This window comes from Haliotis rufescens, unplaced genomic scaffold, assembly GCF_023055435.1.
Source record: "Haliotis rufescens isolate VD_foot unplaced genomic scaffold, xgHalRufe1.0.p SCAF_83, whole genome shotgun sequence".
In the NCBI taxonomy this organism is placed as follows: domain Eukaryota; kingdom Metazoa; phylum Mollusca; class Gastropoda; order Lepetellida; family Haliotidae; genus Haliotis; species Haliotis rufescens.
In genome coordinates, this window is record NW_025964376.1 from 132,111 (window position 1) to 158,916 (window position 26,806).

Genomic DNA, 26,806 nt, shown 5'->3' on the forward strand with positions numbered 1-26,806 from the left:
CCTCAACAGTTTATCTGCATTATCATCATACATTTCTTGACAGTGTCAATTTTCTCTGAATATAGCAGGTCAGGGGGTGATGATTCTCAAACACGGCCAGCAATACCGGCTGTTGCTACATTATCTATGAACGTTACGTATTTGAAACAACACTTTATATGTAGCTCGCCGAGGCTCGCTAAATACAATGTTTGATCCTAATACAGGATAATTACCACCCAAAATCACGCCTCTGTTTACTAAACAAAAGACATTGAATACATACAAAAATAAGATCAACCTTTGTATGTTTGGTTCAATCAGATCAACCTTAGGTTTAAATCGTAACCAAGGTTTGGTTTTAATTTTGATCAACTATGTCAGCGAGCACAGAATTGTTCTTGAGATCACATAATCATACAATCCGAAGTTCTTGTAATCGTTTGGGGCAGATTTCTCTCTCCTCCTCCCTTGAGTGGTACTAGTATATGGGCTTAAGATTAGACTGCCCACTATAACATTCCAACATTCCAGCAGCTCCAGCCTTTGGTGTTTATATTACACGTTTTTAGGTACAATCGAGAATGCTCTTTCTACTCAGATTTCAAAGAGCGCCAGACTCTTGCTCAGAAGTTTTTTTATCAAAGTTAAGACATTCAAGGCCTCAGTGAAGCTTTCAAAAAACGTATGGTAGACATGTGAAATACATCCCGTATTTCTTTCAGGTGAACAATTGACTTGCCTTTGCGTGTGGTTATGTCGGGAATCACTGGTGGGGCTCACCCGCTATCATCTCCATTGACAGTGATTCATAAACACGTGCTCATAATATAGTCGGAATCAAGCAATCGATGCTGTTTTGCCAAGATTGTTTTATGAATATGGAAAGGGTTCTGTCGCTTTTATTCGTATCATAAACATCATATGCTAGGAATACAAATTGCATTATGCGAGCCTTTGGTGGGCGTAATACATATTTATTCCTAGTATATGGTATTTACGATACGGAAGAACACGGGGATAATATTCTCTATATAATATGACGTCACTCTAAACAAATAGCAGTTTAAGACGTATTGCTATTCACAAAAGTAACTTCGGACATCGCGAAGGGTTGTCCACCTGAGTGAACAGGGAAAGAATAGGTCCCCAGTGTGCAGAGTTTGCCGTAAGGGCTGATTAAAGGGTTCGAGTCAGTGATTTGGTGGACTGCGTGTCGTCGTGCCGCGAAGACGTGGGCGTTTACTCCTGCTTTCATGTCTGATCCGGGTTCGACCACGGGCCATCGGGACACAGCTGGAATATTTCTGACTGCGGCCTTAAACAACATCTGCCCTCTCATTAACTTTTCAGGCGAGTGAGCTATGAATATCAATACCAAAAACATCTTTGACGTTTTCATCTCAGAAAGTAATTATTTGACCTCTACTCCCGCAAAGTACCTTAATCATTCAATTATTAATCAATATATTAATATACTAGTCACATAAAGAAACTGTGCACGGAGAAAATATATTCTGGATTGAAATACAACACAGCAAGAACAAAATGATGCAGACGCTGTAGCAGCTGAATGCTCGGACCATAAGAAAATGTCAACGGGACCTGAACAACATCTGTTACGATGACGTCAGAAGATCAAAATGGAGTAGGGGGTCAAACGACAAAGTCACAAAGTCAATAACGGGTATGACCACCCTGTGCGTGAATCACAGCAGTGTCCACCAAATGGGCATGGAAGGCCTGGGGAATGGCCTGCAATATCCTCCTCAAATCCTGTGCCAAGTCACGGACGTTATCTGGAGGATGTGGAAGACGACGCAGACGGCGCTCTATTTCATCCCACACATGCTCTATTGGGGAGAGATCTGGAGAATTTGCAGGCCATGGCAGTAACATGACATTGTTATGGTGAAGGAAATCCATTGCGACCCTAGCCGTGTGAGGACGAGCGTTGTCCTGTTGAAATGTCAATCCCGGGCCATGACGTTGCAGGAAAGGAATGACCACAGGCCTCAGAATCTGATCTCTGTAGCCAACACCGGTGAGATTGCCCTGAACAACCACCAAAGGGGTTCGGTGCCGTGCTGTTATCCCATCCCAAATCATCACAGAGCCACCTCCAAAACGATTCCTCGCCACAATACAGTTGCGTGCATAACGTTCTCCCAAACGCTGGCGCCCGTCACTGTGGGAAATGTTGAACATCGATTCATCTGTAAAGACAACATTTCTCCACCATATTCGAGGTTGGCGAACATGATTTCGACACCATCTTAGACGGTTGAGTCGATGACGGTGTGTCAGGATGGGACGTATGGCAGGGCGTCGTGGTCGAATCCCGTACTGACGTAAACGATTCCTGACAGTGTTGGGATGGATACGGCGCATTCCAGGAATTGTCTTGGACGTCGTTACTGCCGTTTGGAACCTGAGTCGGAGATGTGTAACTCGAATCCATCTGTCCTGTCTTGGCGTCGTTACTCGGGGACGTCCTGAACTTTATTTGTGTTCTGATAACGCCTCACCAATGCCGATATCGTGTTACGATGACATTGGAAATGTGTTGCCACCTGTTGTTGCCTCATTCCCGCACGGATCATTCCAATGGCTTCATGACGCTGTGCAGCTGTCAATCTTGGCATGATTTGCTTGTGATATGCTTGTGTCTGCGCCTGAGAAGTTTTGAATTTTTGAATGACCACAGATCATGCTTTCCAAAGTGACAGCGAATTTTGAGTTGCACATGCTGTGTACAGCTGCACAGGATGCATGTGCAGTAACACATTGCACGTCCATAGGCCCCCATCAATGCACGTGCATGAGCGTTTGAATGTCTCCAATAATTGCTGTGTTCAAACCTATATTTCATATATGGACGGTGTCCCCTTATATCTATATTTTCTCCGTGCACAGTTTCTTAATGTGGCTAGTATATTATGTATTTTTTTTAAATTCCATTGACGATTAATTAAGATCAATAGACATACGTTATCTGATTTATTATTAACGTTGCTCGTTGTCATACACCTTCATCGGCAATTTCTCAGCAATATCAATAGCTGTAAATAATCGCGGTCAGGGATTTTGGTTCAGAGAAAGGTTCCGCGCCGTCGGGTATGAAGACACGCAATCACAAGCAAATCACCAAGCCTGGCCGCCCGATCCAGTGTACGCTCGTATCTGTCGTTTACCACTAGTACCACTGGCTTGGGACCTTTCTAACCCGGGTCCTCACGAGGAGTAATCTTACTGCCAGAACTCCTCAGCCGCCGTATGCGCTAGAGTGACATTGTCCCACCGCTGTGACACAGTCATGTTGTCATTCTGCGCTGTCATGTTGCTGCTGAAGGTGATGTTCCTCACGTCCTCCACGCACAGGTCGGTGTTCCAGCTGTTGTCACACGTTGTCCAGGGCAGGATGCTGGAGCAAGACTTCACCATGTAGTAGATGGGCCAAGCCAGGAGGATGTTGTAGTAAGGGATGCAGATAACATACATCACGAGGGCACCAACTCCAACTCCTGTTTGGAAGAAAAAGTTTGAAATGGACAGGGCTGAAGTTCATCGTTTGTTTCATAGCTGTGTGTGGATTTGACGCTGCATTTAACAGTATCTAAGTTCTATCATGGCGCGTGAGCTTGGTGTTTTAGGAATGCCCGAAGTGATGCATGTCTTGGACGTTACCGATTCCGGTGAAACTCAAGAGCATGGGTACGATGCTGACAACCTTGAAATCTAATCAGGGCTTAATGGAATTCGAACCCACGATCCTAGTTTTCCGACATGCCTATAGGCACGCGACCCTGTTCAACGAACCTTAGACATCTGGTCCTATTTCATCCTTGACCACTTTTACTAATAAAGATTCTTTGGAGGTAAATAAACACATTTGGTACATGTACCATTAGGGAAGTGAGTGAGTTGGTTTCATGCCGCTTTGAACAGTATTGCATTTAAATCACGGCGCATCAGCCGTTCTTTTGTTGCTAACCCTGAAATCAGCTATATTCCAACTATATGACGGCGGTCTATAAATAATCGAGTCCGGATATGACGAACCACGCAATTGGGATTGATGACATGTATCAACCAAGTCAGCGAGCCTGACCACCCGATCCTGTTAGTCCCCTCTTACGACAAGCAACGGTAACTGAAGATCAGTTATAACCCCATCTTCACGGGTTGTGTGTCAGCTAAGTGAAAAAGGAACCGATGCGTGCAGTAAGTGACAATGAGTCACTTCAGCATTTCTACAGCCTGGGCGTCATGTACGGGCCCAGTCATGTTTATCTTTTGTAACAGGACAATCCACGCTTCCAAAATGTGCTATTCTTTATAAAGTAATGTGAAATAGGGTTCAACCTCGCGTTCAAGATCATTGCACATGTATGGCGACGCTATATCCTTATGATCATGACTTGAGCGAGATTGCTCAAACTACTTCCCGACCGTTCCCAACTTTTGTCACACAAATTTTCAGTATTTTTCATGTCCCAAATATTTCTGAAACCTGAATGCCTAAAAGGTAAAATACTTCTCGCTCTGGCAGTTTTAAGATTAAATGAGTTCCTCCTATGAAGAAAAACCTAGCCAAACAATATCACAGATATTGTCAACATAGAAACCCCATGATGAAGGCATAATGGAATCCCTGAGTCGTTTAGCAACTTGAATAAATACATTTTCCAAAGTACGACCCTACGTGTGTACGTGTTCCGCCCCTCACAAACACTAGTTGCCCTGCATACCTTATGAACAGTGATATTCGCTTTCAGCATGCAACCATAAACTAAAACATAATTGATAGTACAACAACGTTTTGTTGTTTTCATGCTGGGGGCGGATATCCCTAATCTGGATGCGTGGGTGTTTGTTAGGGTTTTTACCAACATGGTAGGAACATCATTTCACCCTCAATTACAAAATGTATGGAATGTCGCAAGCTTCTGGTTCCAAAGAGACGAATGAACCTTCCAATGAATCGTTGATTGGAATAATTTTGGATATTTACCACATCGGTGAAACCCACGAGCACGGGTATGGTGCTGACAAACCTAGAAACATAATCGGTGCGAATCGGGATTGGAACCCACAATCATAGGTTTCTTGCATGCCCAAGGGACGCAACTCTGCACAGCGAATCGCGGCGCCTTAGACGACTGGGCCACCCGTGCCCCCGCTGATTAAGTGTTCTTTCGTAGGCATATGTTGCGGGGAACCAGTTCCAACTCGGAATCCAACTTAACTCGGAATCCCCAGTTAATGAGTTAATGAGAATTAGATTTAATTTTTTTCGGAATTGGTAATGTGATGAGCCCAGCCACAAGAACTTTCAAACTAAAAGCCATAAACACTGTATGTTGAAATTGTAAACGTCGTACATGTGTTTACATCATATGATAATACTATACACCAACCTTTGAACATCGGACAGAAGCTCCAAACACGTGGTGTTCCTCTTCCTGAGAACTGAGACAGCGAGACTTCCAGGAAGAACACTGGGAACCCGATTATTAGGAGACAGAGTAGAAACGGCAGCAGGAAGGCACCTGGTGAGCATAGAAATCATCGCGAATTGTAAGGGGGCAATTATGAACATCCAATGACTTTGATGGCAGTTATTGGCGTTGACGTTTTTAATTTATATATGTCATTATATTGACAAAGGAAACTATATATTAGACATAACGACAACCAAACACCAAACCAAACACCAAACAGTATTGTATATTGAACACTTAGATCCAGAAAGTGGGTTTTAATCACTGAAGGTTAGCCAAATTGCATTCTAACATGCATAAGGTACACAATATTAATGTCATGTTACCTCCGCCATTTCTGTTGCAAATATACGGGAACCGCCACAGATTCCCGAATCCAACACAAAACCCTACCAGGGAGAGGATATACTCAAGGCGTGAATTCCATTTAGCCCTCTGGTCCTTAGTGTTCTCAAAGTAAAGTTCGTCACATTTCTCCATAGGGCATTCTTCATTGGTCATCCTCTCCATCACAATCTTCTCGGTTACAGTTGTCATTGTTCTCACTCTGTAAAAGACGTCCATTAATGGGTGAGTTGGTAAATTGGGTTCGACAATTTTTTTAAAAATTCTTCTACAAAAGGACAATAGGTATGAAAATTAATAACCAACTAGATGCGATGAGTTACGATAATCTTCCCCAAATTAATTAATTTTGTTTCAGCCGATGGTTTAAAACGTTCGCTCGTCAACCTGAAGGCCTGGGTTTGATTCCCCTATTCATAAAGCCCAATTTTGGAGCGCTGTGCGTATTTACACAGAATGCGCCATAAACGCACATAAGCCCTTTGAAGTCAATGCTTAAATATACAGTAGAGTTGTTTAGATGCATACCGTTTTCTCCATCCAAATTATTTCTACAGTTATCGCGGGTCCTACAGGTAGAGCGGGACATGCTTAACATTTTCCATTTTATCTGGTGGTTAATTTCACTGATCAATTCATATAATTTGTCCCGCATTTTACCTTTCAAGGCCAATGAAAGATGATCCGGCCGGTAATCTATACTCTTCTCTGACGTTGGCGTTTTCTGTTTATATTTGTGACACATGGTTTACAAATATTTGCGACAGCTTGAGTTGGCAACATATTTTCAGAATTTTCTTTACTTACAGCATATACACAAGACCAAATAGCGTCCATTCCAATTTGGAATGAACGTTGGAATGCTTTGGAAAGATCGCTCATTCCAAACTTTCCAAAGCTTGGAAAGATCGATCTTTCCAAAAAATCCAAAATTGGAATGGCAACATTTCCAAACATATTTCCAACACTGGAAATGTTTGGAATGACTTGGAATGGTTTGGAATTGTTTGGAAATGTTTGGAAATATGGTTAGAAGGAACAAGTTAAAATATGTTTTATCAGTAATTTGAACAATAAAAAGACTATGAATTAGGGGCTTTAGGGGTTGCTTATACAGTAATTTTGAAATTTTGAGATTTGGAAAGAATGCCAAGAGTGGGTGGGGGACGAACTAAGGGAGCTGTGTGTTGGGTGGTTGTTAGATAAGGTAGTTTTGGTTTTATTATTTTATTTGGGGTTTAAATGCGACTTATTAGTCCTGTTTTAATTAGGTATAAACCTAAGACTTTGAATTTTTCTAATTTATTTTATGGATTTAGGATTGATTCTAGTGTAAGTTCGGTTTTAAGATTTAGGGTGGTCTGTAGTGTTGTTCGGTGTGTTTGGTAGTGTGTGCAGTGAATGAGTACGTGTTCTGGTGTTTCTTGTTGTTTGCAATGTGGGCAGTTTCCTGTTTTGTGTAGATTAGCTATTTTACGGTGATTATTTAGTTTGGTGCCGCCTGTTTGTAGTTTAGTTATAATTCTGTCGATTGTTTTGGATGGGTGTAGTATTTTTGGTTTATTTAGGGGTTTTTTTTAGTACTTTCCTGATTTGGCTATTTAAGTTTTGGTATATATTTTGCCATTTTTTGTTGATTTTTTGTTTAGTGAGACCTTTGATTTCTGATTTTGAGCTGGGTAAGTTTAAGTTTATTTCTGGGAGTTAAAGGGATAATTTTGCTGCTTTATCTGCCTTTTCATTTCCAAAGATTCCTACGTGGGCGGGGGTCCAAAGGAACTCTATTTGTTTCCCTGCCCTAGTTAAGTTGTTTGAGCTATTGAGTATTTGATTTATTAGTTTGGGGTGGTTTTTTAGTGTTTTTGAGGGCTTGTAGTCCACTGAGGTAGTCGGTTAGGATGAGGATTTTTTGTTGTTTTTTAGATTGCTGATTGTCTAGTGCTGAGACAACTACTGACTGATATAGAAGATTTAACGTGCGCTTTCCGACTGCAGCGTATTTCGCACACGGGCCTGGCCGGACCATTTAGTGTATTCCGAAAAGGGTGAAAGTGGTGTGTACAACCCAAGAGTGGGTTTTAGGGGTTGCTTGTATTGAATTTTTGAGATTTTTAAATTTGGAATAAATGCCAAGGTGGGTGGAGGAGGGAACTAAGGGAGCCGGTTGAGGTGGGTGTTTGTATGTCTATTGGATTTTGGATTGGTAGATTAACTAGTTTTTAGATGCGCTTAATTAGGTCTGTTTTGATTAGGAATACGCCTAGGGCCTTGAAGTTTTCTAGTTTATTTTGAGGGTTTAGTAGTTCATCTAGAGTAGGAACCTTATTTAGATTAAGGGTGGTTTGTAGTGTGGGCAGTTGCCTGTGGTGTGTCTTTTAAGTTTTTTTAGGTGGTTATTTAGGTTCGTGTGTCCTGTTTTGAGTTTTGTAATAAATCTGTCCATTTTTTTAGAGGGGTGTAGGATTTTAGGTTTGGCTAGTGGTTTTCTGAGCACTTTTTTGATTTGGCTATTTGAGTTTTGATATTGATTATGCCATTTTTTGGTTATTTTTTGTTTGTTTACACTTTTAATTTCTGATTTTGAGATGGGTAGGTTTAGGCTTATTTCTGATAAGAGATAATTTAGCTGCTTTATCGGCGCTTTCGTTGCCGTAAATTCCTACGTGGGCGGGGATCCACAAGAAGGTTATTTGTTTGCCTGCTTTTGTTAGGTCGTTGGAGCTTTTAAGTATTTGGTTTATTAATTTAGGTCGTTTTTTTGTATTTTTGTTTTGGAGGGCTTGTAGTCCACTAAGGGAGTCGGTGAGAATTAGGATTTTATTGTTGTTTTTAGATTGTTGGTTTTGCAGGGCTGAGGCCATGCCCATAAGTTCGGCCGTGAATATAGATTGGTTGTTTAGGGAGTCGGGAAGATTGTGTGGATATAACTGGTTGTGTGGTATGGACTCCGAAGCCTGTGTGGTTGGAGATCGGGTCTGAAGATCCGTCAGTTTACATGTGACACCCATTTGGCCAATTTTCGTGTATGTATGCAAGTGTGGTGGTTTTACCTATGTTTGGGTCGGTTTGTTTATTTATTTGGTTAGTTAGCGTTGGGTCTATTTTGTGTATTTTGAGTTTAGGGGTGAAGATATTTGATTTTTTGCAGTTTTGTTTAAGATTTTGAGTTTGGTGTTCATTGAGATAGTTAGTTATTCTTTGGGATATTGGGGTGAGTAAGGGGTGTTTGCGAGCTAGAGTTTGGTTTCTTGGGCTAATGTTTTGGTTAATTATGAGACAACTAATAGGTCTCAAGATTAAGTATTCGGCTGGATGACAGCTGCCATTTAATTACAAAACAGACAGTCGTCTAGACGGCTCACATGTAAGTGCGCCGACATGTGCCTAAGATCATAAAATGGACAATCTTTGGTAACATCTAATTTATTGTTGTCTCACGCCAGAGCTGTGAATAATTCTGTTCATTGAACAATTGGAATTCAGGAAGTTATCAATAATTGTTTTACTTAAGATAAGATAAGATAAGATAAGTTGTTTATAACATAATATTATGATGTCAGGACGTACTACATTCAAAACCATATATTTTAAAATCAATTTAATGACAGACTATGATTTCCAAGTCCCGATTAGCAAATCAATGTGGTATCAGTTTCACCACATGTGCACAGACCGCCTATACTTATATATATATATATATATATATATATTTTTCATAACTATTCTCCAGTTAAAGTCCTATCCTCTTATCAAAAAATCTGTGAGAGTGATCATCATTAACGAAACTCATTCTCGTCAAAGAATACAGAACAAATGAAGAATCAGATGCATACATTTATTGCCATGCTTCATTTATCACGAAGTAGATTTACATACATTTGTGAATAGCACTTAAACTGTGATAATGAATTTTACCATTGTCTATATTATATTATAAGTATTAACCATAATATGGATTTCCGAATTTATAAACGACTCCAAACGTTGATATTTCAGACAAAAACAAAGTCAGCCGTCTTTTAACGTTCAAGGGAAAAGGGTTTGCTTTCACAATTGAACATTTGTTTTCACCAAAGGACAATCAAATCAAGCCAAAAACAGTAAAAATACACATATATGGTTAGCGACCGTCATTTATAATAATAATATAGTTTATTACAGTGTCATGTGTTACAAAGCAATACAACATTTAGCACATACTTAAAATACAAACACCAGGCCTCAGTGGGCCGAAATGACACCTTAAGGTATTACAAATATTAAAATACAATTAGATATAAAAAGTAATCATGCACATTCTTAATATCTACATATACACATATTCACTAACACAATCACATAATGCACTCATGCATACACACATATATACATACGCACTCACGCACGCACATTATACAGCGAGGGGGGAAATTCGTCTGCTCTAACTGCCTTCACAAAAACATTCCAGCCCTTAATTACCGAGGCAGCTGTGACGTAGTAGCATTACATTCGCTGCGTTTGCAGCATATAAGATGTGTAATCTGTGGAGTGACTAAAGTAATATTACGGCTGAAATCTTACTTGCATGGTTGTTTTAATAGAAAACTTACGGTTTAAAAACACAATTGTTCTTATATAATGTTTTTAGGTTTGGTTTATAAATACAAGAGAAGATTTTTTATACATATAAAACTGGTCGAAAATACAGCTCAACAATAGAAACATAAAAATAGGAGTTGTGAATAGTGACAAATTTTAATTACATTACCGTGTCAATAATTATTGATTGATTCCGTCAAACTTTCAAACCATTTATTGCCATGGACGTACACTACTGCCTAAAAGTTCATTCCCCTAACACGCGTTGAGAACGCGTGTAACACGCATGTGACACGGGTGCTCAACGGGTTGCACACGCGTGTAACACGGGACCGGGTTCCAGTTGAAGTTGACAAAATTATCAAATGAATAATGAGATAAAACAAAACAGTGAGATGTGAAATTTGAGTTAATGAGCGGCCATTGAGCTGTGTTCACCAGACCGTAAATACAAGGTCGGCCCGTCTTAATTAGTGTTCGGTTGTTAGACTTTTATGGCATGAACCATTCCACTAGGGTCCCGTCTAGCCATTGTGGCTAGCCGACAGTAGAACAGTAGTGAATTTAGATGCGAGTTTATTGCTAGGGGAACCCCCGTGTTGACACGATTGTCGCGGGTTGGTAAATGTTCGCCATTAATAAAATGATTGTTTGTGGATTGCGAACATATTCATTTGCCCACACGAGTCATTCCATTTGATTGCAAATATAACGTTTTTCGTTCGCCAAATTTATGCTTTAGACAGTACAATTATGATATAGCCGTCACCACACTAATGTCTCATTATTTCACGTAGGGATATGTCACATTTCCCCACACCCCACTTTCTGTTTTGTATTTTGAAAGAATAAATAAAAGAAGGTTTTGTGTGGGACACTTTTATACTAATTATAAGAGGATGTTGTAAATGAATATGAACAGCCATGCTGTCTGACTGTTGATAGAATTTGAGATCTTCACAATCACCGGGTGTGACCATGTAGACAGAATCTTGTTAGGGTTTGTGATTTTTACATTTGCCCAATGACCATAGTGAGTATTGCTGGGATACCAAACGTAACAGTTTATTATTAGAGGTTGTGAGTACCTACACCACGTAGATAGGATATATTTAGGATTTTAATCCTTCTTTGAGAGGCATTTAGAAGTTGGAGTACTACGTTAGGATAAGATTTGTGGGTGACTTTAATCCTTTCTTTCTCTGTGGGTAATCCTTTCACGTTGATTGGAGGAAGTCACTCAACCAGGTCATGACAGGTCGTGAGTTTACTCACTAACTACTGTGAACGTTTTTGGCATAACATCCTTCTTGTATAAACATAGAAACGATGCTCACTCACTGTTAATCTTCTGCAGTTTGCTGGCAAAGTGGGGATAAACCTCAGTGTCAAAGACGATCAAACTTAGTTCGAATCCTTGTTTATATGTGACATCTCCCAAATGGGGACATGTTCATAAACTTGGCAAGTGATGATGAATTTTAATATTAATATTATTATAGTTTATGAAATTGTTAATAAAACTTTAATAAAATTGTGCTTCACTCTCACGAAAAATATATTGTCTGTGAGTAAATTTATATGTCACGTTTCATCGGCATTTTTCAGTGATATTGGGACTACATTAAACTGGCTGGTTTTACATTTCTGATACAGGTGCTTGACTGACTGAGTAGTTCATGATCAATTAGATATGTTTAAATCAGTCAAGTTTGCAACAATAGATGAATAAGTTGATACATTTGGACCGCAGTTACCGATTAACAACTTAAGACATAGAGACAGGGAGGAGATATATAACCAAACCTATGGTCCTTTTGAGACAGTTGACAGTTAGAACGTTGGATTAAATGACAGTAACTAATTTGAACATTCCCCAGTAATATCATAAAATACATCATAACTCATAACAGTCCGAGAAACAGCTTCCAGCCATATACTAGTATTGAAGGGACAATCGCTTTTGACAGTTTAAAAATAAACTCACCTTAAGGTGCTTGGCAAGTCAAAACTGACCTCCCTGAATATGTTTTTTAGGTTTGACAGCAACTATGCTTGTGGATTTCAGCGATAGACATGATTTGTTAGCTAGATGTTATTACAATAAGCGAAAATGTCTTAAAAGTCCACAGTTCGTTTAATAGTACAAAAAGTGTGTTATAGATCTATCAACGATTTTTATATTGAACATAATATTTCAACTATATTGCTGTTAGCTGTAAATAATCTAGCCTCCCCATGTACGTAACTGACATATATTTATGTATGACCAGAACAGCAAATAAAGCTCTGGTAGATAGGTACCTCGGAGATTTAACGTGCGCTTTCCGACTTAAGCCTATCTCGCACACGTGGAAGCACTTATACAATTAGGGTAAAAAAGTGTAATGATTAAATAAAGAAGTGCACACCCCCCCCCCCCCCCCCCCCCCCCCCCACAAATATATAAGTTTGCAGCCTTTTCTAATAAAGTTAAAGGGGTTGGGGTTTGGCTGGTTGGAGTGGGTGATAAAAGAATATTCAATAATATGGAAAAGTTTGGGCCTGGGGGTGGGGGTGGGGGTGGGGGGGCACGGCGTCGGCTGGCGAGCATGTGTGGCGGTATCCTTCTAGTAGTCTCTTGGTCAGCTTCTCATCCTGGGGGTTGGGATTCTGGTAGAGACTCTTGGCAAGGAGGGCGGCGGTATTGGCGACGAAGTGGTTTGAGGTCGGTACGACACTACTCTGGAAGAAGTGGTACAAGTCTGTGTAGTTTGTGATGTCGTACTCGATGTCCTGTCCCCCCTTCTTGTGCACCATGACGAAAGGGACTCCTTGTTTGGCGTAGAGATGTTCCTTTGGGGTGTTGATCTGGTCAACCTTGAGATCCGGTGTCCCGGTATAAACTCTCCCCCGTACAAATTCTCCCCCCGGAGATTTTATACCGGTACAGATTCTCCCCCGGCGAATCTGTTCTGAAATAAAATCTCCCCCGGGCGGATATATTTCGCGCCCCCCTCAGTATAAAGTCTCCCCCCTGATTATTCGGTTTGTTGCAATGTCTTTAAGTACTATATTCTTTAAATAGTTATCTTTAATGTAAGGAGGGTTACTTTAAAAAATAGATTATGAAATATGGTCATAATGAATTGATATTTCAGAATATTTTATTTGGTAACTGTACCTTCCATCCTAAAATAATTATAAGACATAATCATACCAAACAAAGGATGGGAGACATGAGTCTCTACAGAACTTGTTGTTTCTAATACAGTTGTTGTTGTCTGTATACATTTTTTTAATATACCAGTTTGAGTCTACATGCGAACACAATCGATGGTTGAAATGTTAGTCTAAGAACAAAACATGAACTAATTCTAAAGAACTCTGATGTATAAAGTTACCTTCATCTTTGATTGACTGATGTATTTTCAATCTTTATTCAGCACTGAAGAGGCCACAGGCCTATAGTACGAAGCATTAAGTTTATGAATAAACTGTTATAAAGTATTCATAAAGTATCAGGGGTCATTTCAACTTGCAAAATGATTGACATAGTCCTTTATAGAGCGAGGATTGGGCTGTTTTCTCACCCGATTGACTGACATACAACATTCACATGGTTTAGAATGGTACAATGAATGGTAAAGCATGCAAATTACTCTAATACGCGATATTTCATAAGAAAATATCATATCTCCGTTAAAACATAAAACCAATATTTATGAGTCTACATATTGATATAAGACTTTATCACTGTATCCAATTCCAACATTTTAGATATAAACTTTCGGACAGTTCAGTTCAAAATTCTTCAACCTTTAATACATCACAGGGATTTGTAGCAAGACGACGGGAATCTACAGTCTTGACTGTGTGTGTGTTTTTTTATGAGAATGTTTCTCACCGACCTTAGCGTGTAGGGGTGTGATGTCCTGGGCAGGAAATGACAGTGTTTTGACTACTCGTCTTTCATTAATTAACGTTATGGGCATCCCTAATTAACATTTACTAATTCATGTTAAACCAACACAGGATGTTTTCTGGAAGTGGACAATCGCGAATGTAATAGGGCTGACACGACATGTGTTAATAACTGTCCTAGAACTTCTTAAGTTACTAAACATTCTTTATATCTAACGACTAATATTATATCCACCTATATACCACTTTATTGTCTCATATTGCGGTAGTAAAGAAAACACAGTGCTCAAAGTGAAGCCCTTTTCACTCCACATTCCCAACATCGTCTCTATCAGAAGTGTTTGGCAACTATTGAACTGACTGACTGACTGATATAGAAGATTTAACGTGCGCTTTCCGACTGCAGCGTATTTCGCACACGGGCCTGGCCAGGCCATTTAGTGTAATCCGAGAAGGGTGAAAGTGGTGTGTACAACCCAAGAGGGGGCTTTTAGGGGTTGCTTATATCGATTTTTGAAATTTTAAAATTTGGAATAAATGCCGAGGTGGGTGGAGGAGGGAACTAAGGGTGGGTGTTTGTATGTTTATTGGATTTTGGATTGGTAGATTAATTAGTTTTTAGATGCGCTTAATTAGGCCTGTTTTGATTAGGAATACGCCTAGGGCCTTGAAGTTTTCTAGTTTATTTTGAGGGTTTAGTATTTCATCTAGAGTAGGAACCTTATTTAGATTGAGGTTGGTTTGTAGTGTGGTTCTGTGTGTTTGGTAATGGGTGCAGTGGATGAGTGCGTGTTCTGTGGTTTCGGGTTGTTTGCAGTGGGGGCAGTTGCCTGTGGTGTGTCTTTTAAGTTGTTTTAGGTGGTTATTTAGGTTCGTGTGTCCTGTTTGGAGTTTTGTAATTAATCTGTCAATTTTTTTAGAGGGGTGTAGGATTTTAGGTTTGGCTAGTGGTTTTCTGAGCACTTTTTGGATTTGGCTATTTGAGTTTTGTTATTGATTATGCCATTTTTTGGTTATTTTTTTGTTTGTTTACACTTTTAATTTCTGATTTTGAGATGGGTAGGTTTAGGCTTATTTCTGGTATTTTGAGAGATAATTTAGCTGCTTTATCGGCGCTTTCGTTGCCGTAAATTCCTACGTGGGCGGGGATCCACAAGAAGGTTATTTGTTTGCCTGCTTTTGTTAGGTCGTTGGAGCTTTTAAGTATTTGGTTTATTAATTTAGGTCGTTTTTTTTTGTATTTTTGTTTTGGAGGGCTTGTAGCCCACGAAGCGAGTCAGTGAGAATTAGGATTTTTTGTTTGTTTTTTTATTGTTGGTTATGCAGGGCTGAGGCCATGCCCATAAGTTCGGCCGTGAATATAGATTGGTTGTTAGGGAGTCGGGAAGATTGTGTGGATATAACTGGTTGTGTGGTATGGACTCCGAAACCTGTGTGGTTGGAGATCGGGTCTGAAGATCCGTCAGTGTATATGTGACACCAATTTGGCCAATTTTCGTGTATGTAAGAAAGTGTGGTGGTTTTAGCTATGTTTGGGTCGGTTTGTTTATTTATTTGGTTAGTTAGCGTTGTGTCTATTTTGTGTATTTTGAGTTTAGGGGTGAAGATATTTGATTTTTTGCAGTTTTGTTTAAGATTTTGAGTTTGGTGTTCATTGAGGTAGTTAGTTATTCTTTGGGATATTGGGGTGAGTAAGGGGTGTTTGCGAGCTAGAGCTTGGTTTCTTGGGCTAATGTTTTGGTTAATTAGGTTTTGGATGAGAGGGTTTGTTTGGGACGCGGCCCAGAAATTAAGGCTTAGATGTTCCCTGCGTAGATTTAGTGGCATTTCTCCTGTAAGGGCCTGAAGTGAGGTGTAGGAGGTGCCATGTTGGGTGCGTGTAATTAGTTTAAGGGCTTGGTATTGTATTGAGTCAAGTTTTTTAGATAGAGAGTTGTTTAGGGTATTGTATATGGCGCAGCCGTAGTCTATTAGTGTTGTATATAGTGAGAGGAGGGTATCTTTGGAGGCTCCCCAGTTAGAGCCGGTGAGACATCTTAATGTGTTAAGGTCTTTGCTGCATCTAGTTTTTAGGTTTTGGACGTGAGCCTCCCAGGTGAGGTGTTGATCGAAAATAAGTCCTAAGAATTTGGTTTGTTTTTGGAATTTGATTGTTTGGTTGTTTAGCTGGAGGATTGGGTAGGCAGGTTTCATGTTTTTATGTTTGAATACTATTCCTGTTGTTTTATCTGAGTTAATGGAGAAGCCCCATTTGTCTGCCCATTGTTGTATTTTATTTAGAGATTTTTGGATTAGGTTTTCTGCCATTTTAATGCTTTTAGTGCGGATCCATAGGGCTCCATCATCCGCGAATTTTGAAGTGTTTAGTTTAGGGGATAAGCCCTCGAATAGATCATTTATCATTATATTGAAGAGGGTTGGGCTGAGAATGCTGCCCTGGGGAGTGCCATTTTCTAGGGGACACTGGTCCGATAGCGTATGGTCTATACCCACGGTAATTTTGCGATTGTTTAGGAAATCTTGGATGAAGTTTATTATTTGGCCTTTTAGTCCTATTTTTTTTAGTTTTTGTATTAGCCCGTGGTGCCATACCATATCGAAAGCTTTAGAGAAGTCGAGGAATATGCCTATGGTGTATTGCTTGTTTAGCTGTCCTGTTTTTATATCCTGTTCTAGTCAGGCAAGGTTATCGAGAGTTGATCGGCCAGGAGTGAAGCCGCTTTGGTCGGGGTTTATGATGTTGTTTTGGTCTAGGTAGTGCTGTAGCCTATTTTTAGTCATAAGTTCCATTATTTTGCAGAGATTTGAGGTTAGGGATATGGGCCTATAGGAGTTTGTCTGATCTGCTGGCTTATTTGGTTTAGGTATTGGGATTACTAGAGCTTCCTTCCATGAGGATGGGACCTGTCCGTTTAGGTAAACTAGGTTGTATAGTTTAAGTAAAGTTTGGAGTAGTTTGGTAGGTAAGTGTTTGATTATTTGGTAAGAGGTGAGGTCTAGGCCAGGGGCTGTTCCTTTTTTTCTATTGTTTAGTACGTGATTTAGTTCTTCTATGGTGTAACTATTGAACTGCATGGCAAGTATTTATAAAACGACCGGGGGAGGAAATATTCTGGGGGGAGATTTTATTTCGTAGGGAGGGGGAGAATTTATTTCGAGAGGGGCGGAACTGTACCGGTATTATTGACACCGGCCACATGGAACTCTGGGTTGGAGAGTGTAGTTGTCGCAGCGCGCATTGATCCGGGAACCAGACCGGAAGTGACAGTTTGGACCGTCGCTTATGTCATTTCAAAAGGAGAGTTATTTCCCTTTGGAACAAAAAGATTGCCCAATAGTCAGTGTTGATAAGTCAATAATGATCGGTTAATCATCACACGAACAGTGATGATGGCGTTGAAATATGAGCACATACAGTCGTGCTGTGACTCGTTTGATTGAATTTGTTGTTATTTATTGTCAAAAAAGAAAGACGATATTTGCAATTGCAATAAGCTCCCAATTTATGCATCACACAATATGTTATTGCAAATTTCCATTTCATCTACCCTGAGCCTTTTTCCAATATTAAATGTTCAGCTCTTACAAGGAACGTCACAGAAAGTAGTATAGGTAATGGTGATTCTGCCGCAACCCCACTGGAGCCAGATTTATATACCTATACTGCTACTACAGGGAGAATTTTTTATGTGTAAACGCTGATGCGATTCAACGATCGTCATGAGATTAAGTTAAATTGACTCTAGCTCACCACTACCTTGAGTCAATCAATGATACCATAGAGGGAATTTTTAGCACAAAAACGATGATGAGACTAAACTAAATTGTAATGAAAATATTCTCTATTATTTTTACTCATACGCATACCATAATTTTTAAACAAAGTGATAGTCAACATTTTTACTAAATTCTTCGTTCATTTTACTAGGAGACCAGACTATATACTCTTCTTGGTAATTGGAAAGAAACAATTGATGACCGTATTTTGTTTAACATTTTTGTGTGTTGAAACACTGTTATATTAAAGGGAAATATAACCATTTAGTCTGTTCGGGTAACCAATTCTAGCTATTGTTTCCTGAATAAAATATTATCTACTTCAGGCATGCACATATTGTTTTGTGTCATGTGACACCAGATGTTGTCATGAACCAATACTCATGTCGAAAACAACCATAGAAATGTGAAACATCAATGCTAGAGAATAACCAAGTTCGATTTTCCAACGAGAAAATTCCTTTTGGCGTGAACGTTGACAATAGCGGTACAAATATATTAATGGATCACTGAGCATCTGTTGCCTCCGATGAATAGATGAAGTTATGCCGCAACAGTAAGCTCTTAGAAGTCTTGTTTGCCAGCTGGGACCATGTCAATATATCAGGTATGAAATACATTTACACGTTGAACGCATTTGACAGAGAGTATTAGTTATCTTGAACGGTTGGTGAAACCGCGCAAATCGAAACAGTTCATGTATGGTGTAGTATTGTCCACATGTTGATATAAGACTTTATCACTGTCTTCAATTCAAAAATGTTAGATATAAACTTTCGGACCCAACACAAGCCAAACACAAGTATTTATAAAAATCCCTACGAGAATTTATTTCGTAGGGTGGGGGAGAGTTTATTTCGAGAGGGGCTGAACTGTACCGGTATAAATTCGCCGGGAGGGGTGGGGGTGGGCGGTGGGGGGGTGGGGGGGGGGGGGGGGTATTCTGGGGGCGAATATATTTCGTGACACCGGAACTACTGATGCAACTGATTTCAGAGATCTTATTAATCCTCGCAAACATTCGGTTTTAACACTAACTACGTAAAAACTGTCAACATATCCACGCCGTTATACTCTGATTAAAGATCTAAAATATATTCCTTAATACAGGCTACCATTTGAAAATGGTATCAGTGTAATACCAGGGGCTAGAATATCATGGTGCAACCAGGTTTCTGTTAAACATACAACATCATAACTATCTAATTCAGCACTGATTAAATCTACTTTAAAATCTACTAAGACTCCTTTCGTTTACATGTATAATCTTTATAAGCAAAGTAACCCAAAATATAGATAATGTGTATCATCTTCCCGAAATGATTAGCATGTAGAATAGATTCGAAAACACCTGTATTGAACAACATCAACCGGCATCGTCAAAGCAAAGTGTACATGTAATTGTTACAATGGTGCTGGCGGTGAATATTAATGAAGAACATCTTGTTAAAAAGACACACCGAAACTGATTTGCATAACTGATGACCACAACATATTGCAAAATATCAAAATAGTAAAAATGATACAGTTTAACCTAACACTGAAGAGAAAACAAGAACGACACAGAAAAGTAAAATAGTATGTCATATAGAACTGAGATAAAGTAATCTGAGAAGGGATTCATACGTTATATACAACTTAAAAATATAATATTATGAAAAACGAAAGGAAAGGTGGGACACCCCCCACCACACACCCCACACCCCACACAAGTAACTAAATGTATAATTCAGAAAAAATAAAGGAGATAAAAAAAACAACAACAAAAACACATAAACAAATGAACATTAAAACTATTGGCAACTGCATGGCAAGTATTTATAAAACGACCGGGGGAGGAAATATTCTGGGGGGAGATTTTATTTCGTAGGGTGGGGGAGAGTTTATTTCGAGAGGGGCGGAACTGTACCGGTATAAATTCGCCGGGGGGGGAGATTTTATTCTGGGGGCGAATATATTTCGTGACACCGGCCGGGCCCTGTAGTGGTTGATCGGAATGTCTGACTTTTCCACTAGTAATTAAAGTTCTTTGGTATGACCTCTTTTATCCCTGCTGACTTATCCTAATGTTCAATTTCAGTCTGCCTAACCAAGCGTAAGAAAGCATTGTACATGTTCTGATAAACTATACTGATGCAATTAAGCAAATGAATATTTGCTGTGGGCAAATATCTATTTTCTATATATATAATTTTTGGATATGAAGCATTCTAGTTAATTGTGGATACACTGGGCAGACAGAATTGTGTTTATTTCCAGGCCATCCTGATCGTCGTTTACTACTATAAGGTGTATGTTTTGAGGCAAGATCAAAGGCGCCGCACAGCATTTATTAGATAACAGACGGGGTCGTCCGTTTCGCTTTAAACAACCACCCCACCCTGTCTGTAGGAGTTATATAATCGGTGCGCAAATAACTGTGTCAAGTCCACTGCCGGGCTGATGCGGTGTCAGTGTCAGCAATGAACATGAATGCTCAAATTATAGTCCTGTAGCACTCACAAGTTGCTCAGCCAAAATATTTGAAAAGTGTATATTCAATTCTCTGATAACAGCATATATAACCTTAGAAATAGATTCAACATACAAACAATCAAATGTAGAACACAGACCTATGCTTAATAATAATTTCTTCTGGATATGATCAACCTGCGGAACCCTCTATCCGATGAAGTAACTAATGCTCGCTCATTAAAAGAAATCAAATCATTAATTAATCGTTCTGATGCAATTACTAATAATTTTGACTTCAAATATGTTCATAGATCATGCCAAATTGTCCACTGTCGACTTAGGCTCGGATGCAGTGACTTAAACGCTGATAAGTTTAGACGACATGTATCAGACATACCAGACTGCACTTGTGGATATCACCTTGAAGATGCAATTTACTTTTTCTATAACTGTCAAAAAATACGATAATATCAGAAACACTGTGTATTTCTACACACATGGGTATGGTCTAAAAATGATACTACGTGGCAGTAGTTAAGCAGTTCTACGAACATGACTCTTCTTAAATCAGTTCACGACATCATTGTCAAAAGAAAAAGGTTTGAGTAGCTTAATTTTATGCATGTAGTAAAGGAAAACTGCATTACCTTATTTCACAGACACCACTTGCTTCAGTGTATTGGCTTCGTGTTTTTCATTTGTGCATTTTGTATGTTTATGTTCATCACTCTCTTATATATATCCAGCTGTTGTTAAGTTGTTACCTGGAGAGGTATTACATAAGCAAGTTATGCTTGTTTACCGATCCAGATTTCTTTTGAAATAAAAATACGTTTAAGCCAACACAGCTAACCCTAAAACACATGATTGTAAACTATTCAAAAAGGGGCATTAATCTCTGGCTTCTTCTCGGATGTCGGACTCAAACTCAAACTCATTTATTCTTAGAATAACATGACATACAATTATCTACAATTTTTATTATGTACAATTTAACAAAAATAATAAAAATAGGATACGTGGATACTAATACAATTTACCAATTGTATTGTACACATTGTTAAGGAATTTAGATAGGCCTTTTAGATTTCTTACACTGTTAGTGGTCATAATTTTCTTAAATGTTTGGAAACTTAAGATATTGCTTATTTAAGAGTTCATATCGCCGTTGGTGAAAAGCTTCACATTGGAATAAATAATACAATTCATCTCCCACAGCGATAGATTCGCAGAGTGGACACTGGCTGTCTTCCCTGGGAATGTTCAGCCATCGACCTGTTTCAACTGGTAATCCTTGGTTAGAAAGTTCGGACTTTAATTTTGAGAGCAGTAGATATTTCGCAAATGAAGGTTGATTCTTCAGGTAATACGACCTTTGGATTTCCGCTTGGGCTTTCTAGCTGCCGTGAGTCAATTTGCTCGTTAACGCAACCGAGCGTGACAAGAGACTGGGCTACCAGTCAGCAAGGACAGCTAAATAAGCTTACGCATTTTTTAAAACTGATTGGTTACCCGTGATCTATGAAGATTTCAACAAAGGGCGCATGGTAATTAATTTCATCAGCCTAAACAAGCAGACAAATAACGGCGAAAGCTCATCGGATGTCGTTATTTGGAAATACCCCTGATGGTTACAGTTAATTAATAAAAAAGTATCCCTGAGTGAAAGCATTTGCGGATTTCGGATTGCGTGGATGATACAATTACTACTCCCTTGTTGTCATCCACATTTACTGGTATAACCCTACACTTGTGTATTTGTCGTAATTCACTTGCTGCTCAGTTAATGACTTTATAACATGTATACTTAGTTGTAGCACCACTCAGATTATAAAGGTTCAAATTTGGTCTTTCTTGTACCTGGGGTAATTATTCAATCTAAATCCAGGTTTGAAGTGAGGTGGAATGTGAGTTATGTGATATGCACGTGGCAGCCCAGCAAGAGATGTATGGTCAGTTGCTTTACTTTTTTGTAAATCAACTGATCATTCCCAGACATCAAAGGATCAACAGGAAATACGTTGATTGATTAATTACTGTTATCTTGCACAGTGGATATGTCAAAAGTAAGTGTTTACATGTGAAGGTAGGTTTACTAGACCTAGGCAATACACTCATATCATGGCGTGAAGTACAGATGTAAAAACAACATACTTTGTTCAAAGAGTAACCGATATTACACTGACTGGTTGTTCATTGTTATTTAACACAATGTATGTTTTTAAGAACCGAGGACATTATAAAAATAGTTGTCACGTGGGCTTTCTCAGCAAACTTGGCACCTATGTGAAACAATTGAAACAAACTAAGTGATCAGTTAAGAAACAAACACGGGTTATAATATTCGATACATTTAAATAACGTTTAAAAACGATATATTTAAATATTTTAATATATTTCATATATATTCCAAATATTGTTTCCAAATAATTATTATTAAAGTATTTGATTCTCACATAGACATTTGACATCGGATAAGTATTTTTGTACAGCTGCAGACGCAATGGATATTGTTCCTTTATGTTGATATTCCCGGATACATTATAACTTTGGTAGGTTGTAATAATTATATTTGCATTTTGTTTTCATTCATTCGCTGCAGCTTTGAACAGAATCATTCTTGTTCCTTTCCGTTTGGTTGGGAAGTTTTTCGATGCGCGATAGACGTTGTTTTCGCAAGTATTTTCTTTTGTAAGCGTGTATATGTTACAGTCAATGTGTAAAATATGATTCACTCAGGCAATTTTTTAAATATCTAAATATTTCAGTCATTTTACAAATTGACTGAATAATCCATTCATTTATTTAACCGACTGACTAAAAATGATAAAGACGACCAAGAGACCTTAAACACATCACAATATATTAATTATGCTAAGAAAAGAAGCCCAACAATACAGAACTGTACTTGGTGATGATATTAAACATAAACAAATATTTGGAATTCGTTATCATATTAACAAAGATGGACATATTTTTCAGTTAATTTGTAAAATAAACTGAATATTTAGGCGTTTAATAAATTTACTTAGTGAAATATGTTTACATTTTGAATGTAAACATATACACACGGTAAAATAAGCAATGTTCAGATAAAATATTTACTTAGTGTTGCAAGTCAAAATAGTGTACACAAAGATCGCACAATTACCAAGCAAGTGACTTACAAAAACTGCATCACCATTACCGATGCTCCCCACAAATGTACCTACATTTCCAAAACTGTATTTCATTTTTGTTGATCAATGTGACCATACGTCCTTCTACTATCAATAAAAATGCGCTTACGAATGGCGAGCACAGGTCGCGAACAAGTCTAGATTTCTGCTATATCATCCGGGTACTCACTGGGAAAATACAGTGATGCACAGGTAACAACTACTCCCGCGGAATTGCTTTAGATCAGTGCTCCTTTGTACGTTGAAATACTATATATTGTGAATGCCAAAATGATGTATCAAGGATCAAGTAGAAGATACATTGACCGTAGCGCTGCGAGTTTATTCAACAGACTCGTGAAAATAACACTGCTGTATCTTACTATTTATTTTAGATGACGCAGTCAAAGCTCACTTCTCCTGGCGGCCATTATCGAACGGCCAGCTAAAACACAACCCCGCGCTTACGTCTACAGGTACGGTAATTAGTATTCTCTCCTCAAGTGTATCCTCAATGATATAACCCACCCTCATTAATTACATGCTGCTCTTTTCCAGCCTCACGGCTATGGAGCTGAGATAAAGAGTCCAAGTCATCATAAAGTAATTAGGGTCCAAAAAAAACAATGCGCCGCCAAACCTCATACATATTATCACTGAAAGTCGTACTACAGACGGTTAATGTCAAATCACAATAAAAGCATTTTAATTGCAATAACATGTTCCAGGACCATGTATTATCTTAACACCATCGGATTTAGAAGCAATGGTCGTATAAAACAAGACAGATCTATTTAAACACAACAGTATTCATGTTATTCCCACAAAATCACATAAAGAAAGGAGACATTAGCAAATACATGTGTATTATCATTTTTCGTCAGGATAACAAAATGTTCTCTCCTTGTTACCACCTCCAGGTTCAGCTTAAGACGGGTCCTCCTTTGGTCAAAAGTTTGTTCCCCCTCTAATGAGTGTGTCACGCGTTGCACACGAGTGGCGGTTGGGGTACGTGTAAGGGGAATGGACTTCTAGGCAGTAGTGTACACGTACACAGGAAGTCGGCGCTGTCGGAGGCTCCAGGTAAATAAACATCGTGGTTTTATGACGGGAGATCAGACGAACCGTGAACCAGGGGCATGCGACGTAATTACACCTAAAGGTGGTAGAACCAGGGTATTGTCTCTTGGACTTGCTAATTGACCGTACGTATAATTGGTAAATATATTCGTTTTGACACCCGTGTTTCATGCGCATCCCGGCTCATAAGCAGAATACAGACAAATGAGGCCCCGTGATCAGCGGAGCGTGAACAACATGGATGCCGCCTTTCGGCCGTACCGAACAGTCAAGCTGCGATCTCGGAACTGAATCCAATTGCAAGCGGAGACAAGATTACTTCCTTTACCCAAACATGATCGTTGCTCAGAAATGTTCAAATCTATCTTCAGTAAATCATGAAATTAATGCGAGCATGACATTTATGCGAAAAATGCGATCGTCAGTCCCTCTGATTATTTTAATATGTTTCATTTCATCATGATAAAACAGTTAGTCACTTATAAGGTTACCACGTTGAAAATGGAAACGATCATTTACAAAAACAACAAAATGTATTCTCTCATCACTCAGCCTAACAGTGATATAACTGCAAATTAAACAATCAAGTACGCTAAAGTATTACACATGGTGGGTGGAGGACCAGGGGCACTTTGAGTTTGACAGGTGTCATCAACTGGTCAAGTAACATCACGGTTTGTATATTCACGTTGATTGGACAGTCTAGACTGGCGCCAACTAATCATGACGGCGTCTTCAGAACAGAACACAACTTTATTTCTCCCAGGTTTAGGCTTACGTGGATAACGGAACATTTTGTTTAAGTGATAGCACATTTGTAATTCAATCTAATATACTTTCCTTGATTGATTATATGGCTGCGGTCGTAGATCCGGATGTATCTTAATATGCTCAGTATATACACAGGGTTTATTGTTATACTATTAGGATTAATAGAAACAATTGAGTATTTATACCCTTGATCATAAAGTTAGTCACTACTTTCACACTTTGATTTGTATGATTTGGGTTATGATTAAATTGTCAACAACAAAAATCAATCCGTGTATATGTGTATTATATAGTGTACCCCAATACGTAATTAAATTGTGTATAAATAAGGACACTAGGTTACTTACTGTAATTGATTATTTGATAAACATATTCACATTTAGTTGTGTGATATGTCACAGAAGTAAAGCTAATTCATAACAACTAATTGTCCCATTTATTTGGTTTCTATCTTTTATATGAAACAAATGCTATAACATGGGGTGATAAACTTCATTGGAAATAGACGTAGCATATAATTGTCCACATGAACAGTCAACTCTGTTCCAGATATGTTTATTCATTTTTTCAGCATTTAAATCGTTGCATTCCTGGCTCAATAATTCATTTGACGAAATATTGTTCCCTGTTTTGAATTACAGTCAGATAGTTCCAGAACAATTATACAATTTTCAGCCCTATGTGTTGCGCATAATTCCGAGATAATTCGCATTTCATATTCTTGTACGAACACTTATCAAAATTCATTTATACCTAGTACTATTATGTACATATGTATATTAGTTCAAATTATAATAATGAGGCCCTCTATATTCTCGAAACGGTCTTTGTTCTACGACAACCGTAAGTCGGTATGGGAAAAAAAAATATTTGTTTAATTGTTCAAAGTTCAAAGTCAATGTCATATGATTATAGGCAAGGAAGATAAGAAATTAGATATAAAGAGTAGCCACTTTAAATGACAGAATTTCTTTTAGTTAAATTTGCTCATGATTTGGTCTTTTTCGTGGAACATAGTGCCAAAATACTCTTAATTATTTACTTTCATGTCATTACTAATCTCACATAAGGTCAAAAGTTGTACAACGTTTAACAGATATGATTATGACATGTTGTATCCAAATATTTCCTAACATTTCCAAACAAATCCAAACAAATCCAAACAAATCCAAGCTTGGAAATATGACCTTTCCAAATATTGGAATGGTCATATTTCCAATTGGAATGGTGGTATTTCCAAGTTTTGGATTTTTTGGA

General features: G+C 38.6%; 1 protein-coding gene across 1 annotated transcript in view; it reads right to left on the bottom strand.

The window, feature by feature from the left end:
* Window positions 1-26,806, bottom strand: part of LOC124129052 (sodium- and chloride-dependent glycine transporter 1-like) — a 54,238-nt gene that overhangs the window by 25,514 nt on the left and 1,918 nt on the right. The window contains exons 2-4 of the mRNA XM_048390121.1: window positions 5,810-6,030; window positions 5,400-5,531; window positions 3,233-3,503 (exon numbers count right to left, since the gene is read on the bottom strand). Coding sequence (XP_048246078.1) covers window positions 3,233-3,503; window positions 5,400-5,531; window positions 5,810-6,020 — 614 coding nt within the window. The 5' untranslated portion in view covers window positions 6,021-6,030. The remainder of the gene's footprint in view (window positions 1-3,232; window positions 3,504-5,399; window positions 5,532-5,809; window positions 6,031-26,806) is intronic.